This window comes from Ovis aries, chromosome X, assembly GCF_016772045.2.
Source record: "Ovis aries strain OAR_USU_Benz2616 breed Rambouillet chromosome X, ARS-UI_Ramb_v3.0, whole genome shotgun sequence".
Lineage (NCBI taxonomy): Eukaryota > Metazoa > Chordata > Mammalia > Artiodactyla > Bovidae > Ovis > Ovis aries.
The window spans coordinates 19,956,646-19,981,793 of record NC_056080.1 but is presented as its reverse complement, the minus strand read 5'-3'; the positions used below and the strand labels follow the sequence as shown (position 1 = coordinate 19,981,793).

Genomic DNA, 25,148 nt, shown 5'->3' with positions numbered 1-25,148 from the left:
TTCTTTTAATAGAGAGCCAAAGAGTCCTATTTGAGGAATGCTAATTACATTGGCCCAAAAAGTAAATATGGAATATCATTCATTCCACCACGGTCCATGTGAATATTTTAGGCTTTCTGACACAGTTTTTTTTTTTTTTAAGACACCCTGATTGGTAATAATGTAAACATTTCTATGTGTCAGGCACTAAGGTAAAATGCTTAACATTCATGATCTCATTTAATCGTCATAGCAGTACTGGGAGTAAATCTATTTGATTTTCATTTTCTAGCAGGGAAGTACCTTGCTCAAGGTCACATTTACTAAGTGGTGGAGTTGGACTTCCAACTGAGCAGTCTGGCTCCAGAATTCATGATTTTAATAAGAATTCTAGACTGCCAGTTTTGTCAGGAATCATTTGAACTGTGTATTAAACAGGAGGTGTTAATGAATTTGTGAGATGCTTAAAATACAGCATTGAAAAAAAAAAATGTTTAGAGTGTACCTAAAGCTTCCCCCAAAGCCCACAAACACAGTACCTTAACTTGAAGGGATCACCTTTAGGATGAAAAAGTGACTTCATTTAAGTTTCATATTCATTTTTTACTTTCCTGCCAAGGTTAGCAACTATTGGTAAGTATGATTATTGAGTTCTCTCATTAGAAAGTCCTTTGTTATCAGCACCTGCTACCACTATTCCTCTACAACGAACTTTAACTTTCTAATCATATATCTAAGTTAGAACTATAATCTAAAAGTACAAAAAAAGAAAACCCTTTAAACAACAGCTTTTTAATCTTCTGTTGCCTCATCCTTCAATGTTTGCACCACCTAGAGGATCTGAGGGGCTGGGTGGGGGTACAGAGGACTGTAAAAAGAGGAACTAATTGCCTTGTAGGCTAAGGTTGAAATAAGATAAGGATTTTAAACAGAACGGTTTAGAGCCAGGAAGGCACAAAACCATAAGGTCATTCAGTGTAAAACTAAATGGAGTTGTAAAAACAAGGATACATTTGAACAGCATAATTCCATTTCATAAAATCATAGGCCAGGAAAGAACCCTGAGGAATTCTTTAGTAGTTATCATTATTTTTGCTTCAAGGCAAGACTGCATCTTAAGCCAGAAAAATTTCATAAAACAGAGGGTGGGGGAGAAATCGGAGCCCTACCAGATGTGAATTATAGTAGTCTAGGTATCATGTAGCCTAATATATTATTCGTTTTTCAGCTCTTAAAGGAAGGTAAAGAAAAAAGGAATTCAAATAATAGTTTTAGGATTTAAGGGAGGCAGAAATATTTCCACATAGTAAATTTTTAAGATAACCTTCTTCCATATTACCTAATACTGTAAGGAGTATATTTTGTTGAAAAAACATTCTTACCCAGTTTTCTTTCTCCTCAATTCTTACAGTTTGTGGAATACTGAGTCACATGCTAGATTATAAAATAAAATTTCAATGTAGTTTTATTTCAAGAATGGTAAAGATTTAATATAAAAAATGACAAACATGACTTAACACTGAAAGCTTTTTTTTTTTCTTCTTGCCATTAAGGGAGGGGGAAGGTGGAACACGTTCAACCAAAGTACAACATATAATTCTACAAAGAGTCTGGTTTGACAGCTGTAAGGAGAATCAAGCATGGGTTTATCTCTGGGCAGCACATATGAACAGGGAATCACAAGGAGACAGAACACAGAAACATTTCCAAGCTATGAATGGAACAGAGATATTAAAGATAAGTCAGGCCTCCTTCCCCCGCCCCTACACACCATACACATATGCGACACAAGACACAGTAGTGGGGTGAGGAGGATGAAGGGTTGAGATGCCAGGCTCCTACAAAATGCCACCAATTACTAAACACTTTAAGACTAGACAAAGAGTCCCTTTATTTTCAAAGGGGGTGAGGGCCGGAGTCACATTCGAAATCTGATTCACTGTGCTCAACAGTCAAAACAACACAGAACTCAACATTCAAGACAAAAACAGACCTTTATTTTCTTTTATAATTTTCAAACTGGTTTCCTTGTTTTTTTTTTTTTTTTTCTTAGATGAATACCAATTAACTCAATCGGGGCTACCGCTGCAACTGAAAATGTGAAAGCACCTTTACATCTTCTTTTTGCCCTCTTCTTCTTTGTCTCCTTCTCTTCTGGTTTCTCTTTTAAACCCTTGCTTTTCTTCTCCTAGAAGAGGCTTGCTTTGGAAGAGGAGGCAAGCACTTGGTGAGGTCTGCTTCCTGATTGACTTTCTTTCAATGTGCCAGTTCAGTCATGGGAACACTTGCCCCAAGCCCAGCTCTTTCGGAATTTGAATGGATGGTTTCTGAAAGTTGGTAAAGTGTAGAAAACCACATGCAAACCACAGGACATATAGAGGAACCTTCTGTGATTCCTCAAGAGGAAGTGTATCCCTGATACAATGAAATTTAAATTTGTATCAAATTGATTCAGAAATTCTGGGCCTATGCAGGAATAAATTTGCCCTCAAATCACATTTACAACATGTAAATCAGTCCTGTGTCAGATGACACTTTTCTATTTCAATTTTATTAAAGTGAATAGAACATATAAAGTTTCTCTTTCCTATATAAAATTTCATTGATAGATTTGAGGATCCCAATGAAGTTATGGATAACTTGTATTCTGAGCCAAGGGAGGACTCGTTTCTGGCTGTGTCATAGTGGCAGGGCTAGAAGAAGATCCTCTTTATCATTTCGTTTATACTCTAGCTACACCATGAAACACTGTGACTCTAAGAAATGCACTGAGCATCAATATAGTTGTGTCTGGCTCCTTCAGGTTGCATATGACATCCAGGCAGTGATAAAAGCTCAAAGAAAAGATTAGCCAATAGAAAATAATAGTTGGTTGGAACTTTCTTGAAAAGGCTTATTAGCAGATGATAATGCATTCCTCAAACACTGCAGGTTGCTTGGTTGACGCATTTCCTTACATTCATGCCCAGTGGATTTTAAACCTTTTCGATTGTATACCCTTTTCAGTTAAAACACTTCTGTTGATAAATATTCAATATATGTATTACTCTATATTAATAGATAGATAGACACAGAAGAGATATTCGAGAAAATGAGATATGAAACCTGAGGAGAAATCCCAGTGTTTTTTTGTTCTGCACCTCACTCCATGTGTACCTTCTTTAGAGACCTAGACTGTGACTTTCCCTGAGTGCATATGCCTTGCTCTCTTGGTATTTCCCAGTCTTCTACAGGACATGGTGTCTGATGAACCCAATGTTTAAACTGAGTGATGATTTTCTTCACTTTAGACACTAAGTACTCCAAAGAGGACTCTGTATCAGTCTGAATAATTTTTTATGCCAGTCTCTTGTGTAATGTCGTTTGTGATTCTTTGGTGAAAATTAAGAGCAGAGTACAAGTGTGGCGACCTAAAATGTTATTCTGGTGTCCTCGCTGTTTCCCTGCCCCTGCAATGACAATGTGGAAGGAGAGTAAAAACTGAAAACAAAACAAAACAAAACGATTATACGAACTAGGCTCTTAAAGAATCAAGTCAGCAATGAATAATCAGTTCTTGTACATGTTTTGGAAGGGAACTGTGCTCTTTTAAAATTGGACAATGATGTCCTCATGGAAACAGTTGTTCCTTCCACAACACAACTGGGTAATGAGCATAGAAAGCTGGAAAAGGCTAAGTCACAAGCGGGGGAGAAGGCTGGACATAGTAGCATTAGTCACCAGTCAGATGTGAGAGGTATTCGTTCTTGTACGGTCGCAGAGTGCTCTAAGGCTTCCAGGAGAATGGCATCAAGTATGTGGAGCACTATTCTCGCCATGAAAGGCAATTAGCATTTGCATTGAGACACAGGACTGTTTTCTGTGAATACTAACTAATTTACCAGTGCGCCATAATGAACAACTTATTTATATGTAAGGTGCCAAAGTTTTAATGGGTTTAATGGAAATAGGTTCAATGTCTGTAGGTTTTTTGCTAAAGATGATTATGCATTCAGGAGTTTATACTATAATCTGAATTGTTTTATAATGAAAGATTAGTTCTTTTAATTCATGTTTTTATATAAGTCAACTAGCTATGCCTTGTAAAACTGGGGGGAGGACAGTTTGTTATAAAGCATATGATTTTAAAACTTGGCTTTTACTTGTTACTCTGTAATCAACTACCCTTCTTACAATTAGAATTAATTGGTTTGTTTTATTTTAGGCAATATAACAATAATTTGTCTGATGAAAAAAACTGAGGGGGGAAAAAAAGTCCTTTTTCTGAAAGGACAGCCTGAGTGAGTCCACCGATATTGCTAAGTGAATTTTTAAGGAATATGTGAAACCCATCCTTGTACGAATAACCTTGTGCTTCACCAAAATTAAGTACAGCCATATCAGTGTTTGTCAATCCCTTCTGCACAAAAGTAAAGCTGACTTCCATAAAGAGGTGACACCACAGACAGAGCTGAAGCTTATTCTACATTTCATTCTCAAAGCAGGTAAGTTCTGCCGAATTATGTGGTTTAATGCCACAACTATGAAAGTGGTTGTATTTTCAGGGTATTACGGTAGTTTTTATGACAAATAGTTCAGATGGCAAAATCTTGGTGTCCTTGGCATTGATTTATTGACCCAAAGGGAAGGTTCTTTGAAGGAGAATTGCAAACATAAATAACAGATTCTATATTTACCCAGCGAATTTAGAAAACTTATATAAAGACATGGAGGTCAAGGTACCTGGTTCTTAGGAAAGAATTCATAAAGGATACAGTTTAAAAACAAAGCTAAAAGATGATTATTAAAAAATTAATGTGGAGTCATCATATTCCTTAATGAGAAAAAACTAAAATTCTTCATATCATAAAATTTTACTATGACTTAAACAGGGAGAATGACTCAAGACAATCCCATGAATATTTAAAACCAACATAATGCTTTTTGATGCATTTCTATATACCAGAACCATCATTTTTATATATATTTAAAAAAACACATTAAAATGGTTAGAGCACAGAGGCAACTGTAAGGCATATCAATGTGATTTTATTCACAACACAAATTCCATTTGTGAGAAAGAAGCATAGATTACTCCTCTTTAGAAAGATATTTACTATCAAGCATACTTAGCAAATTATTTAGCTATCTAAAAAGATCTGATACCAATTGGTCATATTTTTATTTTTATGTAATTTATATTTTTACAAGTATTCACATTATGCAATACCACACACTGCGGCGACAGGAAGAAAAAAAACATTTCCAAATACAATGTTAAATTATCTGTTCATTGCACAGTATGAAATATCCATTAATTAGCATTAAAATTATTACAGAGCATCTTATCCAACTAAATAAAGGAAATTTCACATCCACTACAGAAGAAAAATAAGCAATATTGAGCCATAGGGACCCAGTTACATAGTATTAAATAATATCTGAAACTATTTTGAAAGACAACCAGACAAAATACTTTTTCCAAAGTGAAAACCACAGCCTATAGATTTGGAAAATTTTACAGAAAAGAATAGCTCATGCCTGTCCTATGAGGCAACACCATTTGTATACAAGTGCCAAGAAGTAAGGAGAAAGTTAGGATTTTAGCTGAGGAATCTACTAAAGCCTGGCATGTGGCATTTTCTTCATTAGTGCCACTGAAAGCAGTCTCTGTGTTGCACCTGAATACACTTTATAATAGAATAAACATAGTAAGTTTCAGAGCAGGTTGTAGATACCTTGCCTTAAGATTACACTTAATGTAGTACAATACAGCACGTCAAATTTTAAAAATGCGAAATACACTTAACACACAGAATTTGCTTTCTCTGCTTTGCCTTCAAGAGGCCACTTAAGAGTCCATTGAACAGCCAGGGTTTTCTAGTTATTGGAGCTGATCCCTCTCCTTTCCTGTGACAGGAGAACACAACTGAGCCCTTCCCCAGTCAGTGCCCTTTCCCTCTGTTCACCCACAGAAACAGCAGTTTTCTGTCACTGTGCTCCATCTTGATTGGCTTTGATCTTATGCTAGTCCCAGTGAAGAAAGCTTGCATTCTTCTTAAGAGTGGCCTGCCCCTCTTAATATCCCTTTAGGGAGGCCCCCAATCCAAAACACTTGATGATCTAAGCTTTTAAAAGTCTGTTTTCTGTTATAAACAGCAAGGACGAGGCCATTTTAGTTGCTTGCAAGAGGTTGATGTTAAGTCTGCGTCGTGCCGACTCTCTCCGATCTAAATTCTCTAAACATTAGCTTATCAATCTGTGAGTCCAATGGGTTGAGTGCCAACAGAAGTGGATCCGATTTGGCATGGAGAGGTTCTACCAACTCTCGCAGTGTATTAGCCTAATATGATAAAGCAGTGATACAATATGATGAAAGACCTGCGAGTGCCATTATTTCCAAAGCATATTAGTATTTGTATTAGAAATACCATCATGCAATACCCATGAAGAGAAAAGAGAAAAATATGGCTAGAATTGCATATGGTTTTAATACCATAATGTCTTTGTGTTGGCATGCAAGTCTACTTGGCCGAAAATGGGACTTTATTTTAAGCTTGGTTATCTCGAATTGCCAATCTTATGTATACAAAATAATACACAGCACAGATATATCTTTTCTCACCTCTATACTTGTACATGCGTATCTGCAATTTTAATCAGAAAGTTTATGTTAAAAGTATTCTCCACACACATGTAAAATGATTAATCTTCTAAGAAAACAAACTGTAGATCTATACAAGATCTTTCCTCAAATTCATCCAATCAAGAAGTATGAGGAAAAGTTTTCTAGTCTACCTTCTATCTAACTAACCCGATGCACATGCTACCACGTGCTGAGTGGTGAGACAGAAAAGCCCAGCTAGTGTGGCTCCAAGGAAGTGGTCGAATGCAGACCAATACAAAGTGAACAGGTGAAAAGCTCTCACACGGTCAACATGATGAAAGGGTGACTTGACACCCGAGCACAAGCCACATTCTTAGGAATTAAGAAACTAGAAGAGACTAAAGTTTCTGAATGACTTGGAAAACTCAGAACAAGTAGGCTAAAAATAAACTGTAGTCTCTTTTAGTTCATTTTATTTTAGACTTTGAGGAGTTCAAATATTGCCACCAGGCACCAATCAGTGTTTTTTTTTTTTTTTTTTCTTTCTAACCTAGGGCAGATCTTTATTTGCTACATCCTTTAGTACCTTTTGAGTTATATCAAGAAGAAGGAACAAACTGGGAGAGGGAACAGAGACAGCATGTTGTTCACCCCTAGCTCCTTTATAAAATGGGAAGGGAGTGTGTTGCCCACAGCACAGTATTTAGAAAATAGGATGCAGTATGGTTCAGAAATCAGTAGATCTAATTTTTGTTTATCATATCATAACCTTCTTTTTCACAAAAGGGGCTGGGAACTAAGTAATCTTCATAGGTAGGTCAAATGAAAGAAAAGACAACACCTTATTTTTTTTTTTTTAACAAAATGATAATACTGTAATGCGAACTCTGGATTCTACCACTCTGTTTCATAAGGTCATGGAACTTCAAATGGTAAAGTCAGAGGCAATCTAATGCTTGGCACAACGTCACCCTTAAATTTAAACTGTTTCTAATTTATCTATGCAACTCAAATATTTTCCCCTCAAAAACAACTTACATGAATGGTTTAATTTCTAGTGAACCCAACCCATACTAAATCTGAACTAGAGCCTTGGTAATCAAGTCACATCTTAGTTACATTTAAGACACCATTTAATTAGGATTGGGAAATTCTACTTCAAGAGACTGGAAACACCTCCACAGTTGAGGCCTTGCCAACATGCAGGATGGTGGGGGGTGGATCACTATTTCAAAGTGACTACAGCTATTTCCAGGGCTTCCCAGGTGGCTTAGCAGTAAAGAATCTGCCTGCATGCAGGAGACACAGGAGATGTGGGTTTGATCCCTGGGTGGGGAAGAGTCCCTGGAGGAAGAAATGGCAACCCACTCCAGTATTCTTGCCTGGAAAATCCTGTGGACAGAGAAACCCAGCAGTCTACAGTCCATAGGGTCGCAAAGGGTCGGACACGACTGAAACGACTTAGCATGCACAGCTATTTCCAAGTCTGTATATACTAACATAAGAGAAAGTAACTCTCTGGCAAGGTGTCTCTTCAACTAGTAGTGATCATGTTACCAAATCTCCGGGTAGAGGTTTGTTAAATACAGATTACTGGGCCCTGCCCTTACTCTACTCAATCAAAATTTCTGGGTATGGAACTCTAGAATCTGCATTTTAAGCATGCAACCCAGGTGATTCTTGTTGCCCACTGCAGTCTGAGACCTCGTGCACTAGGCCAGTCACACTGTGATGGGCTACACTGTGGGGAGGGCTGGTTGGAGTGATGCCAACTTTTGTACTACCCATATAAGGAGTTTTTAAGTCACAAGCTTTGTAGTTGGACACATCACACAGAGTTTTATTTTCAGTCCTGTCACCAGTATAACACTGTATTATGTAACTCAAATAATCTCAAGGTTTTTGCCAAGGAATCTGATGGAAATATCCTGGTCTACTGAGAATATGGCAAAATGAAAGAGATTGTGGTATACTGCTTGAATAAATTCTTTAAAGATATATTTTAGGTAATGTTAAATAGCTCCTCTTTATTTTTGAGGCAAACAGAACAAAGAAACAGATATTTCCAGACTCAAGCCTGCTGAATCTACGTCTTGGTGTGTGCATTCTGAATCTCAAGTATGAACAGCATTGGCAGGCAAGGAGGGTCAGATATGATGGACTGCTGCTGCTAAGTCGCTTCAGTCGTGTCTGGCTCTGTGTGACCCCATAGACGGCAGTCCACCAGGCTCCCCCATCTCTGGGATTCTCCAGGCAAGAACACTGGAGTGGGTTGCCATTTCCTTCTCCAATGCATGAAAATGAAGTCACTCAGTCGTGTCCGATTCTTATGGACTGGTATATGGCTAATCTACATGAAACCTCTAAAACACAAAAACATATCTCATAAAGATACTGTTCTATGAAAGCCTAACTTCTGCGAATCTTATATCTATGTGTTTTCAACTTTTTGCAAGTCCCTTTCTGGGTCTCAATATTCCTTTTCCCCTCCCTTTGTATTTTCATCAGGTATTCTCTCTCTGACTATTTCTGTGCTGGGCTTAGTCACTCAGTCGTGTCTGACTCTGTGAGACCCTATGGACTTGTAGCCCGCTAGGCTCCTCTGTCTATGGGATTCTCCAGGCAAGAATACTGGAGTGGACTGCCATTTTTGACATCTCCAAACTGACAACTTTACCCCTACTCAAATCCCATGGACAGAGGAGCCTGGTGGGCTACAGTCCATGGGGTTGCAAAAGAGTCAGACACGAACTTAGGGACTAAACAACAACAAACTTTTGTGCCTGTTTTATTTATTAATTTTTTTAAGGACAAGTGGAAATTGCATGTTTCTAAAAAAAAAAAAATCCCCCAAACTTAAATTGTATGGCTCTTGATTGTTTTTATTCTTTTGGTCAATATCCCAACTAGAAAAAATATTCCATTCCCTACTTCCTGCTCTTAAAATATACTTCACTATTTAACAAGCTTTTAATCAAGTACATTTTGAAACAACAGCTATATCTATGCTAGCCCAAGAAAATCAGTAATGTTTCTGTTTGGCATATTACTAAAATAATTATTGAGCTTCCATTCATTACTGAAACCTCTGATTGTGAGGCCACCAGCCCAGCTGCGTAGAAAGAGAAAGATCCTATTTCCCTGTTACTAAACCCCCTGAGATGTGAATGGTGTACCCAGATGTAATGGCATGTTGTATATAGGATGACTTATTCCACTGTGGATCCACTTCTCATGCCAGCTCTTTACAGACTGAATCTATGTAGGATATGGTGAGAAAAATATTTCTTTCTCTTTTTGTTTTATGAATTTAAAACTCTTTCCACTCAAATTATAAGCAGAAATAGAAATTCTAGAAGTGTAACTTTCAGAAATGTAATCAGGCTAATAGATTATAAGGTAAGGATAGAGGTACAAACATTTGCAAGAGAATGATTCAGTTTGAATGCAAAATAAATCTTCTCCTTAATGAATGAAACAGAAGGAAATACATGAAAATGGAAATAAGAAGTGCTTAAGCCAGAACAGCACTTTCAAAGATTTTTACTTCTGAGTTATGAGAGAAAACTGGTTCCATATACTCACTTCCATTATCGGTGAGCCTGAGGGCAAATTTAAGGGCAAAGCCACTGACAACTGGTCTTAAGCTGCTTGCAGATAACAAGGCAGACATCCAAGCCTATCAATAGTAACACATGTGGAGCTCCTGGGAGAGTACAGACTGCTGTGAGCATTTGAAAAAGATCTGATTTATTACGATTATCAGGATCTCTTTCTTCTTCTAAATGTATATGTTCACATTTAAGTTTTTCTTTTTGTAAAACAGGAATATCTAACACCATGAGTCAGTGATAATTTTTCTCAGTGAAAGTCTTGGAAAAAGTGGGCTGAAACCTTGATTCAGAATGTTCAAACCAAGAGACTTATTTGTGGCTTGAATAGTAGCTGTTCAAATTTTGAGGGTCTATTTCCTTGTAAAGATGAAGCTCAAATAGACAGAATATCAGATTTTAAAAACTTTGTTTGCTTATTTTTAATACCATGGGGGAGGAACTAGAAAGTTTTATTTTATGAACGATGAAGTATTCTTTTTCAAAAGAAAGTGATAAATAGCAAAAAGTAATATAGTTTGTGCTTATATGTCTAATACTTATGGATATCTTTAATTAGAAATTTTAGGTAAAATAAAAATATTTGATGAACCTAGCCACAAGCAAAACAGATAAGGAAATACTGTTTCCAGATTAGAATGTTACTCTAACAATTCCATTCTCTGTGTATAATTCACAAGAGACAGAATATTTCCTTATGAAGTGGTATCTCATCTTAAACTACTTACCACTATACAATGACCTTAAAGTGCATTTAGGACTTATGGGTATACCACATACTACTTTTCCTGTCTGCATCAAAACTACTACCTGAAATAAAGGTACATCTAAAGTATCCTTTAAATTAAGCTTATATATTAGCAATAGCTGAAAAGGTCTTTTACATTTAATAGTCACAGAAGTACTTATTATGTTAATTCAATTTACCCTGAGTTTATATTCAATGAAGAGCCTATAGATATATTAGAAAAATGTACTATGGAATTCGGCCACATTATATTGTCATTCCAAATGTCATCTTTCAGATTTTAAAACAGAAAATGGGAGGAATTCAGTTTTATAGACATGCATTGTTTAAGGATTTAATGGGTGCCTATGTGCTTCCCTGGTGGCTCAGAGGTTAAAGCGTCTGCTTGCAATGCGGGAGACCTGGGTTTGATCCCTGCGTTGGGAAGATCCCCTGGAGAAGGAAATGGTAACCCACTCCAGTATTCTTACCTGGAGAATCCCATGGACGGAGGAGTCTGGTGGGCTACAGTCCACGGGGTCACAGAGAGTCAGACACGACTGACCAAGCGACTTAACTAAACTAAATGTGTATATATATGTGTGTATACTACATCAAATGTTAGGGGTAAATATACAAAGACGATAGTCTGACCTCAAAGAGTTCATGGCATAGCTGTATAACCCCTTCCCCATTTCTGTCTTATAATTTTATAATTAAGGATTATCAGTAAAATAAAGCTCTACTTTACTAGTATAAATATATATATATACATATATACAGATACAACTATATGACTATAACATAATTATGAAATTACCCTAACAATGTATATTATATGAATATATTAATTTAAATGGATTAGTATATTTGGAATACATAGAAAATAATAAAATTTAGGGAAAATTTAAAGATCACTAAAATATTAATATATGTGTGTATATACATATATATAATATAAAACAGCTGAGTTCTGGTGCTTACAATAGACTTGAAAACTGAAGGGGACTGGAACAGAATAGAGAGCCCAGAAATAAACCCACACACCTATGGTCTATTAGCCAAAGGAATTAAGAATATATAATGGAGAAAAGATAGTCTCTTCAATAAGTGGTACTGGGAAAACTGGACAGCTAAATGTAAAAGAATGAAATTAGTACATTCTCTAACACCATATACAAAAATGAACTAAAGGTGGATTAAAGACCTGAATATAATACTGGAATCCATAAAACTCCAAAGAAAACACAGGCAGAACACTCTTAGACATAAATAAGAGCAATTTTTTGGAGATCAGTAAAGTGAAGGAAACAAAAGCAAAAATAAACAAACGGGACCTAATTAAACTGAAAAGTATTTGCATAGCAAATGAAACCACTGACAAAATGAAAAGAACCTACTGAATGGGAGAAAATATTGGATTGGTCCATTTGGGTTTTTCATATGAGGTTACTGAAAAAAAAAAAAAAAAAAAAAAACCAGAATGAACTTTTGGGCCAGACCAATATTTGCAAAGGGTTTAACTGTGATAAGGTGTTAATATCAAAAATACATAAGCAGCTCATACAACTCAACATCAAACAAACAGTAAAAAATGGGGAGAATATCTGAATAGACATTTCTCCAAAGAGGACATGCAGATGGCCAACAGGTACATGAAAAGATGCTCAACACTGCTAACCACCAGGGAAATACAAATCAGTACCACGATAAAATATCACCTCACACTTGATAGAATGGCTATCATCATAGAGAAAACAAATAACAAATGTTGGTGAGAATGTGGAGAAAAGGGAAGCTTTGTTAATGGGAATGTAAATTCACACAGCCACTATGGAAAACACTATGGTAGTTTCTCAAAAAACTAAAATTAAAACTAGTATATGACCCAGCAATACCACTCCTGGGTATATACCCAAAGAAAACAAAAAATACTAATTCAAAAAGATACATGCACCCCAGTGTTCATAGCAGCTTTATTTACAAGTGCCGAGATACGGAAGCAAGCTAAGTGTCTATCAACAGATGAATGGATATGAAAATGTGACATATAATGGAATGAATGGACTTGGAGGCATTATGTTAAGTCAAATAACTCAGACAGAGTATGACAAATACTGTAAAATATCATTTATATGTGCAATCCAAAAAATACAAAAACTAGTGAATATAACAACAAAGAAACATAGTCACAGATACAGAGAACAAACTAGTGATTACCAGTAGGGAGAGAGAAGGAAGAAGGGGCAATATAGGGGTGGGGGATTAACAGGTACAAACTACTATGTATAAAATAAATAAGGATATATTGTACAATACAGGGAATATAGCCAATATTTTATAATAACTATAAATAGAGTATAACCTTAAAAAATTGTGAATCGCTATACTGTGTACATCTGTAACATATAACATTGTACATCAACTACACTCCAATGAAAAATAAACAACAACAACAAAAAACCTTAAAAAAAAAACTTGAAAGGAATCATAATATGCCACCTCAAAATATACCACTCTGGCCTAAGGATTATTTTGAGCTGAGACACAGAAAGATCTCTGGCCATCCCTCTAACTGCCATAAAGCAGGACGTATGTTTCCCACTCTGATGTTCCTCCTCTCCTCTTGTATGCCGGGAGAACAATGCTTAATACTGAAGACAGAAAGTTGGCATCAAGATGGGTCTGCACAAACAAATCTTACTAAAATAGCCCTTATCTTCTGTTAGTTTCCCCATATATAAACTTTTCCAAAATTTGCCACTTTAGAAACCCAAACCCCCTGTTTTTTTGTCACTTCTCCATAATTTACCATGCTTTGTTAAAATGGTATATAAACCTCGGGTCTAAGTGCTTCTTTGGGTCTTCATTTGTTTCCTTTGAAGGCCTCTATACACATAAAAATTAAATTAACACAATAAAATTTATATATCCTTTCTCTGGTTAATCTGCCATTTGTTAGTTTAATTCACAGGCTCCAGGTAAATAACCTAACAGAGCAGAGGAAATGTTTCTTTCTTTCCCTACAAAACATTTAAATCAAGCCTTAAACCATTCTAAGTCATATATCTTTTAAAATATTTATACTAAAATATTTAAATATGAAGTAAATGCATTCCATAAAGTTATTTTGAGATAATTTTCAGCAACATGGATAGATGGCAGTTTATTGGCTCTTGCAACCTATTCTATGATTATTTATTTTAAAGTAATCTCTTTAAAATGATCATTTCCAAAAGAGGTAAGAGAGCTAAAGACTCTTTTACTCTCCAATAATGCAGAGATGAATGATGTATATTTTTAATTTATGAAAACTTTCAACCTCTAACATCACCTTACATGGTTATATTGAGTTGGCTAAAAAGTTTGTTCTTATGGACTTCTGTAAGAGCTTACAGAAAACCCTAAATGAACTTTCTGGCCAACCCAATAATAAAAGGATGAAATTCAATAGATGATATTCAGTCTGGATGATAATTAGTGTGAACTGCAACTCAGTGCTGAGAACTGCCAATGGGGTGAACAAGTGTATCCTATGTGATAGAACACTTCATCTGTGACTATGTCTAGTCTGCCAAAATGAAAAGGTAAATTGGGACTAGCTACATTTCAGTCATTTTCTTGACTATTTATTTCAACGGATTACTCTTTGGTCCTTCTAACCCTATTAGGACATTCTCTTTCCTAGCTGATAAGCAGTCAAAAAAGCAATTCCAATGTTATCTGAACCTTGAATCACTTATGAGACTGGATGGTAAAAAAAGTCTTCAGAACACTGATTATACTTCCATGACTCAAACTATTTCATTTGCCTGTTGCACTTGACTTGAATTCTACAAACTGGACATTCTGATGGAATAACAGGTACAGGTATCTCTACCTGGGGGGCTTGGAGTTGTAAAGACACATTTCATATGCTGAGTCCATCAGAATTTACTCAAAGTAAACAAAGGACTTTGTCTTATCTCCTCTTCTAAGTTGCTGAGCAGCAAACTTGATCTAGGATCAGTAAATTTTGAGCTGATACAAACTACTTTTATTGGCCAGCTTGCTACTAAGGTAGACTAAAAGTAGACAATGGCGGCTACCGCTAAGTCGCTTCAGTCGTATCCGACTCTGTGCGACCCCAGAGACGGCAGCCCACCAGGCTCCACCATCCCTGGGATTCTCCAGGCAAGAACACTGGAATGGGTTGCCAGTTCCTTCTCCAATTCATGAAAGTGAAAAGTGAAAGTGAAGTTGCTCAGTCGTGTCCGACTCTTAGCGACCCGATGGACTGCAGCCTTCCAGGCTCCTCCATCCATGGGATTTTCCAGGCAAGAGTACTGGAGTGGGGTGCCATTGCAACTTCTTAATTCTTGAAAATTTTATCTAAAATAAAGACTTAACGTACATTTTTTTCAAATAAACAGTAACATAGATCTTAGCGAACTTCTGCTCTATAAAGTTCCACTCTATTCTTATTCTCACACTAGAGTTATATACTACCCTCAAAGTATGGTTATACTGATTTTGGAGAGATTACTTAAAAAAAAATACATATCATTCAGTATCAGCTCCAGTATCATGATACCATCCAGACTAAACGAGGGGAAAAATAGAGGGACTGATCTGTAGAAGTGAGTGAAATAATAAATTCTCTTCAACAAGAGTACCATAATGGGTGCATGTGTGTAGGCTGGGAATAGTAATAAAAGGAGTGATTCTTAGCCGATAAATTTAAAGACATTACTTCCTCTCATGCTATAACACTGCTTATGATTACAGAAACTTGAAATGGACTTCTGCTTACTTTTCCCAGTTAAACTTATATTACCAAAAACTTGCAATACTGATTTCCCCCTTCAATAACTTCTAAATGTTAATACCTTGTTACTAACCTCCTTGGCATACCAGCGTGACATTTGGGATCATTTGCTCATTAGCAACTTTGGCAAGGAGTCACTTTGGGGGCTCCGCCAACTGAATTTCTTAGCAATAAAGACAACCAAAAATACCTTTCCCAGCAAAGCAAGTGACAAAAAAAGTAAAAAGAAAATTCAAAAGGTGTTTGTAATAGTCTAAAATTTTATCTGAACAGTTACTCATCAGAATTCATATTTTTCTTACCTTAAACCAGTTATAAATCTAATCTCTCACCCTAATCAATAATATTTTCAGATTCTTTCTTATTTTTCAATATATAATAATTACATCAGAGACTATTCTCATAAATCCCCACTGTTAAGAGTTATCTGCATATCATGACATTTAAATTATTACATTTTCAGGTATTTTAAATATATTGTGTACATGATAAGAATGAAAATTATTTTGGTAAAAACCACAATAAAATCATGTCTATTAGAAAAATAGCATGGATGTAAACAAATTAGCATGAACATTCATCTTAGCAAAAATCTCAGAGGTTAGAATAACAAATATTTATACTCGGTCTTAGTTGTTTTGAAATGATTAGCTATTACATTTTGAACCAACAAACTCATTTTAGTTTTGGGATAGAAAACTATGGAATCTAAGAACATATTTTTAAATAAAATACCCTATTATATATGTTTCATTTTTTCCACCCCTGACAAAATTGTAGAGCATTGCCCTTTCAAAAAAAGTAAGTTTTACTAAAGCATTAGAGATATGCTGACTCTCAGTGTTCTTATGGAAAAATACAAATGACTTTATAGCTATTGCAAAAGGTTTCCAGCTATATCTGTGTTTAACATTTATCATCACATGTTGAATTTCACATTTTCAAATGTAATTATAGAAAACTAGAATCATACAAGGAGTTCATTAGAGTGGGAGCTTGTTTTGCAAAATTCAAACGTTTGAAATGTCAGAAAATTCTCCATATCGTACAACTTAATTTGTATTCAAATACAGCAATGAATCACTAACTTCCTGTTAGTGAAAACAAGAAATCCAATTATATTAACAAATTTGGTTTCCATTTGTAAATTAGTTAACTTATAGCAACTTTATGGTATTAGCTTATGCATAGTATCTTTTAAAAATTAAGGACAATTTCATATTTAACTGAAGTCAGGCTTTTTTGTAATTCCTATTTAGCGTATTTATATTAAACAAGGGCCAAACTGTCTTCTCTAAGGTGAAAAAAACCCCACAACCATCAAACTAGATATGTGAATTTGTAAGGATGTGCAAATCAAGGGGAGATTTTGGAATTCTCAAGTTCCACTTAAGACTTCCTTACTATCTCTTCTGACTGGCGTCATTTTTGAGGGAGGGTGAGGAGACACTGATAGCAGCTAGGGTGTAATTAGTATCTTCCTATTAAATGTGAGGGGCTTCCCAGGTGGCACGGTGGGTAAAGAATCTGCCTGCAATGCAGGAGACACAACTTCTATCTCTGGGTCAGGAAGATCCTCTGGAGGAGGGCATGGCAACCCACTCCAGTATTCTTGCCTGGAGAATCCCATGGATAGAGGAGCCAGGTGGGCTACAGTCCATGGGGTTGCAAAGAGTCTGACATGACTAAAGTGACTGAGCATGCATGTATCAAATGTGATCACCAAAGAACTCTGCAGAACTTTGGCCCTTTTTGTGATATTAACATATATATAAAAGAATATATTCTTACTATAATAAAATAAAAAAGAGAACACATTATAACAAGTTGTACTGGTGTGTATGATCTTTTATAGCTAGTTGATCTACTCTATCCAGATATTCTAAAACTGGATTTACAGTGATACATTACACCAATCCTTTCTTGTTAAACTGATGTATAGTTATGATCAAGGTTCTAGAATAAGTTTTCTCATACTGATTTTACTGTAAGCAAGTGCAGAACTAATCCAAAAGACACCAATAATAGATTTAGAACAAAGTTAGACAACCCAAAGCCAAAATTAAAAGCAGCACTTTAAGACCATTATGAATAGTACATTAACTATGTATACTACCATTTAGGAAAATTATCACATAATTTGAAAGAAACATTACTTCCTACTAATTGACTAAGTGGAGTATACATTATAAAGATACACAAAACCAGAACTTGACCAAGGAAAATGTCATGATGACATTTTCTTTCTCCTTATTGTAAATCTTCAGCACAGCACTAGAAAGTCTGTTTTCTCTTTGTAGAAAATCAATAAATACTTCAAAAGCAGAAACAGGAACTCTTCTTTAACAAAACAATACTTTAATTATAGAAGGCCTTGGGAACCAAGGCCTTAGTTTTAGCCATACTAGGAATGGTTACAGATCTTAGTTGTGTGGGCAGATCTGGTCTCCATGGTGATGAGAAAGTCAGCCTGAGAAGTGGAAAGAACTGTGGTACATTGCTCCCCATAGAAACAGACAAGCTGAAATCAAATGCAGCTTCTGTATTTAGCATCGCCAAAGCCTGAAGCTCCAGTGAAATGGTACCTTACTTCGGGAGTTACCATGGCAATCTGCTAAGAAAGGCAGGTTACACATAGCTACATCATTTACTACTAAAACATCAAACCAAACACCAGAGCATATAGGTTAAAAGTAACAATTTATTCACTAGTTCTGAACTTGGTTTTCTTAAATTGGGTTTAGAAGTTTAATAGTGTCATTATTGTTCTTACAAAATTCATATAATCTAATTCCTGCAATGCATGAGACCTGGGTTCAATCCCTGGGTTGGGAAGATATCCTGGAGAAGGGAATGGCTACCCACTACAGTAGTCTTGCCTGGAGAATTTCATGGACAGAGGAGACTGGCGGGCTACAGTCCATAGGGTTGCAAAGAGTCGGACATGACTGGGTGACTAACACTTTTTTTTTTTTTTTCAAGCAGCATTTTTTGAAAAAGATTTTTAATCTTAAGGAATGGCCCTGAACAACTTTTACTCTTCTTCAATTTCGTGTAAACATTCTGAAGGCAAATTAATTATGATACTAACATTTGTGTTCTACTTTCTACTTTATAAAGTGCTTTTTAAAAGTGCAATATCTCAAAAGAAGATGTGGAAAATAGAGAATTTCACTAGAGTTCATTTTGGTAATGAATTTTTCATACTACCGACTGCAAAGTACAAGTGAGAAATCCAAAGTTGGAAACACATGAAAGTGCAGATGTTGTACTCTCTAATAGTGCCTTTCAGGGCACGTGAATCAACTTTTCAGGTTTGTAAGAGGTGATACGAAGATACGTTTTATCAGGAAAGAAAACATAGTCATCTACAGTACATCAGATTTGGTACCTGTGGGTATGAACTGGAAATATGAGTGGCATCTTCCCATTTTACTTATAAATCTGTTGCTTCTCTATCCCCTGTACCAATCAAAAGATTAAAAAAATAAAAAGATCTTTAGCTGATACCAAAAAAAAAAAAAAGGAAGAAAGATTTGGATTATTTCAAAGAAGATGAATAAAGCAGAACTTGGAAGGGAAAACTGAAGTAACTTTGTCCACCACATGAAATAATTTTCAAATGTGTCTCAACATAATTCTTTGGAAGTAGTTCTTTTTTTAATATACCAATACTAACTTGATACAAATTAGCTATGAAAGGAATCATGTCAAAGTTTAAAATGCTAGGAGTTTTGACTCAACTGGGGGAATTGTTTCACTATTATACATATCAAGGTACATGATTTTTGGATACTGATTAGTTAAAATTGGAAAGTGCACCAATTACAATTTTTAGTAATAAAGAGCCAAGTGGTATGCAGGGCTTTGATTTATTCTTTTGAAAGAGCATATTAATGGTGATACTGACTTGCTATATTAAAACTTAAACATTATATGGGTCTAATATACATACAGATAAAGGAAACATCTTGCTAAATTTTAACCTGAATTAAAATGACAGATCTGAGGGGCAATATGTGGTTGTGAGCATTCATTCTGCTGTCAGAAAGTTTTAGACTGAATCTCAGATGTGCTATTAACTACCAAGGAGTCCTGGATCATGCTATTAAATCAGTTTCCTCATCTAGAGGATGAGAGTAATAACAGTATTTATCTCCCAGGATTGTTGTTATGCTTAAATGGGTTATATATTATGCAAGAACCTTAGAATAGTTAGCACTCATTAAAAGTCTTAGCTATTATTTGTGATAAGATAATATGTGTTCAACAAGCATACAAGATTTAAACAAAATACACCCTCTTATAAATGTGTTGGTTTTACCTTAGGGAAGGCAACTCCATTACAGTATTTTTTCCATGTGGAAAAATATCTCTTCTCTCTACATGAGAGAAGAATGAAAAATTCAGATTTATGGACATGCCTAGCTTTGCAGATTGCATTTCAAGTCCAGGCTACGTAGCATACCTTTACAGAAAAGATAAATCACTGAAATGTCTTTCACTCAACAGACAGGTATAGTCCTTGGAAAGGTCAAGAGAGTTTTCCTAAGACAATAGTGAAAGTAAAAGGACAAGTACCCATAATTCAGTCATTCTATTCAGAATGTCTTTGATAACATTCAAAGACTGACCATTAAAGATGTTGTAAACCTGATTGAAATGAATGAAGATTTACTTAGAATGGAGGTAGCAAGTTAGAACATCTTCAATTTTCACTTCCTTATAGTTCAAGTTATGCTCATTAAATATATTTCATTAAACTGAAATATATAATAAATCATATTAATACAATGGCATTTTTATTTCCCTTACCAATGTGTGTCTCCCACTTGTCATTAGACAGCTTACTTTACACACTAATGTGGCTAAATGTCCAAAATTAATTTTCTTCTTTAAGATACAAACATAAAAGAGGGATATTGAAGAGTTATTTTGAAATCAGTGCCCTCTGTGTGGGATTCTTACTGTCAAATCCAAAAGCATCACATATTTCAGCTTGCCATTATGATGAACCATATCACCTCTGATGTATTATATAGCTCTCCATGACTACAGCTTCCTCTCCTTCTATTGCTTCCACTATGTCTAATCTTTGAGCTAATTAAGAACACAACTTCCTCCTGCATTCACTTCCTCATCCAGCGTGAGCCACTCTTAACTAGAACCCTCAATCTCCTTACCCTCTTGGATAGGTACTAACGATACACTTTCAAGTATTCAACTTCTGCTTTCTTATCCTCCTAGCCACTGGGCACTGCTAGGAGACATTGTATGTCCATGCTGAGTGGCACCATTCTAAATTTGGGTATTCTGACTTTTCATCATTAAGGACCACTTGGCAGATCTCTTATTAGTGCCTGCTTAGCTCAATTTCCAGTTCCCCATTGAGATGCTCCAAGTTCCCATTAGATTCTTCAAGTTCTACTCTCTACCTATGGATCTTCCTTCAGACAGATAACTACTTGCTTCCACATTTGTAGAGGGGATAAAATAACTCTCATTTGGACTGTTCAGTTTCCTAACTGGTCTCCCCATCACTTGTATGCTCTCGCACCAATACATCTTCTGTACTTCTATACAGGAGAGTGACCTTTCTGAAACATGTCTGATTACAAGTACTTTCCTACTGAGATCTCCAAATGCTCTCCATCATGCTTTTTTGGGATACAATCCAAACTTCTGGGCATAGAATACTAAGACTTATAATTTAGTTCTTGAACAATTTTTGTCTCATCTCTACTTACCCATATTATATGCTGTATTTTCTTAACTATCATTTTTCTTCATTTTGACCATTGCAGATGCTATTTTTTTTTAACCACAAAGAACAGAACCACTTTTCTTTTCCTCCTGGTGAAATATTACTCATTAAGCTTAAAAGTTACATCCTCTGTGACCTCTTGTCTAATTTCACAAGGTAGAAGTAATCAAGACCTCTTAACTACTTTTGTGAAACTTGACATGCTACATCTTTTAAAAGACTTAATATACATCAATGGCAAAACCAATACAATACTGTAAAGTAATTAACCTCAAATTAAAATAAATAAATTTATATTTAAAAAATAAATAAAAAGACTTAATATACTGTAATGTTACATGTGGATGCTTTTCTCTCCTATTTGATGGCAAACTTACTGATTGATTTTTTTTTTTTGAGTGAGGTAAGGATTCAGTTTTATTCTTTTTTAAAAAAAATATACATTTATTTATTTTAATTGGAGGTTAATTACTTTACAATATTGTATTGGTTTTTCCATACATCAACATAAATCCGCCATATGTAAAATCTTTGTTTTTCCCACACCTAGGAGAATGCATATTCAAGACATTGTGGTTGCTCCATAGATATTACTTAAATTGAATTAAGTCACTAAAATAATTTTATTTTAACATCTAAGTATATGAGGTGCAGGGCTTCCCAGGTGGTTCAGTAGTAAAGAATCCACCTGTCAATGCTGAGACGTGAGTTTGATCCCTGGGTTGGGAATATCCCTTGGAGAAGGAAATGGCAATTCATTCCGGTATTCTTGCCTGTGAAACCTAACAGACATGAGCCTGGATGGCTACAGTCCATGGGGTTGCAAAAGAATTGGACATGACTTAGTGATTAAACATTAACAAACATGAGGTATAAGCTGAATAACGTATTCTATTATACAACCAGATAAAATGCTTTACTTCACTGGATCTTCCATTTTACTAAGAAGCTCTACTTCAAGTCTTTAATGTGAACTATGTGGCAGAGGGGAAAACCTTAGGAAGATAGGCCACTGAGGTCAAAGAATGCTATTTATGGCACTGCTATGTCAAAAAAGAATGATCTAGACCTTATATGAAGTGATAGCCTAACCACTGCTAAAGGGTGTTTCCTTGAATGACCTAGATTGTCAAGTTATTCACATGTCATTCACATTTGGAGTAGATGAGGTGAGTCAAAATTTTACTAAGATTCAGGACAAGCTTTTAATTATAAATATAGTATATAAATACATTCTCGAAAGGTCCTCTGTTGACAGAGGCTGATTAGAAGGAACTACTGCAAAAAAATCTTATTAACACCTTGCTAACTTGGAAAGATGCTGGAAGGCGTTGCAGCCTTGAGGTTTATTGCTATGTGCAAAACAGTCATTTAAGATGATTTTGAATGATTAGGTTTCTATACCACGTGGCTAAGGCAAAATAAGACACCATTACAACATATCCATTTTTGTCCTTTATTGTGCCCTTCTTTGCAAGAGATGTTCCCTTGATATCTCTAATTTTCTTGAAGAGATCTCTAGTCTTTCCCATTCTGTTGTTTCCCTCTATTTCTTTGCACTGATCACGGAGGAAGGCTGTCTTATCTCTTCTTGCTATTCTCTGGAACTCTGCATTCAGATGGGTATATCCTTCCTTTTCTCCTTTGCCTTTCGCTTTTCTCCTTTTCTCAGCTATTTGTAAGGCCTCCCCAGACAACTATTCTGCCTCTTTTCCCCCTTGGGGATGGTCTCAATCACTGCCTCCTGTACAATGTCATGAACCTCCATCCATAGTTCTTCAGGCACTCTATCAGATCTAATCCCTTGAATCTGTTTGTCACTTCCACTGTATGATTGTAAGGGATTTGACTTAGGTCATACCTGATCTAGTGGTTTCTCCTACTTTCTTCAATTTAAGTCTGAATTTGGCAATAAGGAGTTCATGATCTGAGCCACAGTCAGTTCCCAGTCTTGTTTTTGCTGACTGTATAGAGCTTCTCCATCTTTGGCTGCAAAGAATATAATCAATCTGATTTCAGTGTTGACCATCTGGTGATGTCCATGTGTAGAGTAGTCTCTTATGTTGGAAGACTGTTTGCTATGATCAGTGTGTTTTCTTTGCAAAACTGTTAGCCTTTGCCCTGCTTCATTTTGTACCCCAAGGCCAAACTTGCCTGTTACTCCAGGCAAATATCTCCTGACTTCCTACTTTTGCATTCCAGTATCTATGTTCAAGAGTTTGCTCACATTCGAGTCCACTGAGTCGGTGATGCTATAATGACCATCTCATTCTCTGTTGCCCCCTTCTCCTTGTGCCTTCAATCTTTTCCACCATCAGGGTCTTTTCTAATGAGTTGGCTCTTCTCATTAGGTATCCAAAGTATTGGAGCTTCAGCTTCAGCATCAGTCCTTCTAATTAATATTCAGGGTTGATTTCCTTTTGGATTGATTAGTTTGATCTTCTTGCTGTCCAAGGGACTCTGAAGAGTGTTTTCTAGCACCAGTTTGAAAGCATCAATTCTTTGGCACTCAGCCTTCTTTAAGGTCCAACTCTTACATCTGTACATGACTACTGGAAAAATTGTAGCTTTGACTATATGGACCTTTTTTGGCAAAGTAATATCTCTGTTTTTTAATATGCTGTCTAGGTTTGTCATAGCTTTTCTTCCAAGGACTAAGTGTCTTTTAATTTCAAGACTGCAGTCACTGTGGGCATTCATTTTTTCCCCTTCTACTTGCCATGAAGTGATGGCAACAGATGTCATGATCTTGGTTCTTTCAATGTTGAGTTTCAAGCCAGCTTTTCCACTCTCTTCTTTCACTTTCATCAAGAGGCTCTTTAGTTCCTCTTCACTTTCTGCCATTAGAGTAGTATCATCTGCATATCTGAGGTTATTGATATTTCTCCTGGCAATCTTGATTCCAGCTTGTGCTTCATCCAGCCCGGCATTTCACAAGATGGACTCTGCACAGAAGCTGGATAAGCAGGGTGACAATATACAGCCTTTTCATAATCCATTTCTAATTCTGAATCAGACCATTGTTTCATGTCTGGTTCTAACTGTTGCTTCTTGACCTGCATACAGATTTCTCAGTAAACAGGTAAGGTGGTCTGCTATTCCCATCTCTTCAAGTATTTCCTACAGTTTGATGTAATTCACACAGTGAAAGGCTTTAGCGTAGTCAATGAAGCAGATGTTTTCCTGGAATTCCTTTGCTTTCTCTGATCTAACATATTTTGGTAATTTGATTTCTGGTTGCTCTGCCTTCTCTGTACCCAGCTTGCACATCTGGAAGTTCTTGGTTCACATACTGTTGAAGCCTAGCTTGAAGGATTTTGAGTATTACCTTACTAGCTTGTGAAATAAGCACAACTGTATGGTAGTTTGCACAGTCTTTGGTATTGCCCTTCTTTGCAACTGGAATGAAAATTGACCTTTTCCAGTCTTGTGGCCATTACTGAGTTTTCCAAATTTGCTGACATATTGAGTGCAGCACTTTAACAGCATCGTCTTTTAGGATTTGAAATAGCTCAGCTCGAATTCCATCACCTACATTAGCTTTTTTTGTAGTAAAACTTCCTTAGGCTCACTTGTCTTCACACTCCAGGTTGTCTGCCTCTAGGTGAGTGACCACACCATTGTGGTTATCCAGATCATTAAGATCTTTTTTGTATAGTTCGTCTGTATATTCT

The 25,148-nt window shown here is 36.0% G+C and overlaps 1 protein-coding gene across 8 annotated transcripts in view; it reads right to left on the bottom strand.

Moving 5' to 3' along the window:
* CNKSR2 (connector enhancer of kinase suppressor of Ras 2) overlaps positions 1-25,148 on the bottom strand; it is a 286,492-nt gene that overhangs the window by 5,658 nt on the left and 255,686 nt on the right. For 4 of the 8 annotated variants that reach the window (XM_027963031.3, XM_060407734.1, XM_060407735.1 and 1 more), the window contains one exon: positions 4,988-6,301. The exons of the other annotated variants lie outside the window; for them this stretch is intronic. In XM_027963031.3, the coding sequence (XP_027818832.1) occupies positions 6,297-6,301 (5 nt within the window). In that variant the 3' untranslated portion in view covers positions 4,988-6,296. Of the gene's footprint in view, positions 1-4,987; positions 6,302-25,148 lie in introns of those variants that run through there. 8 annotated transcript variants of the gene reach the window in all.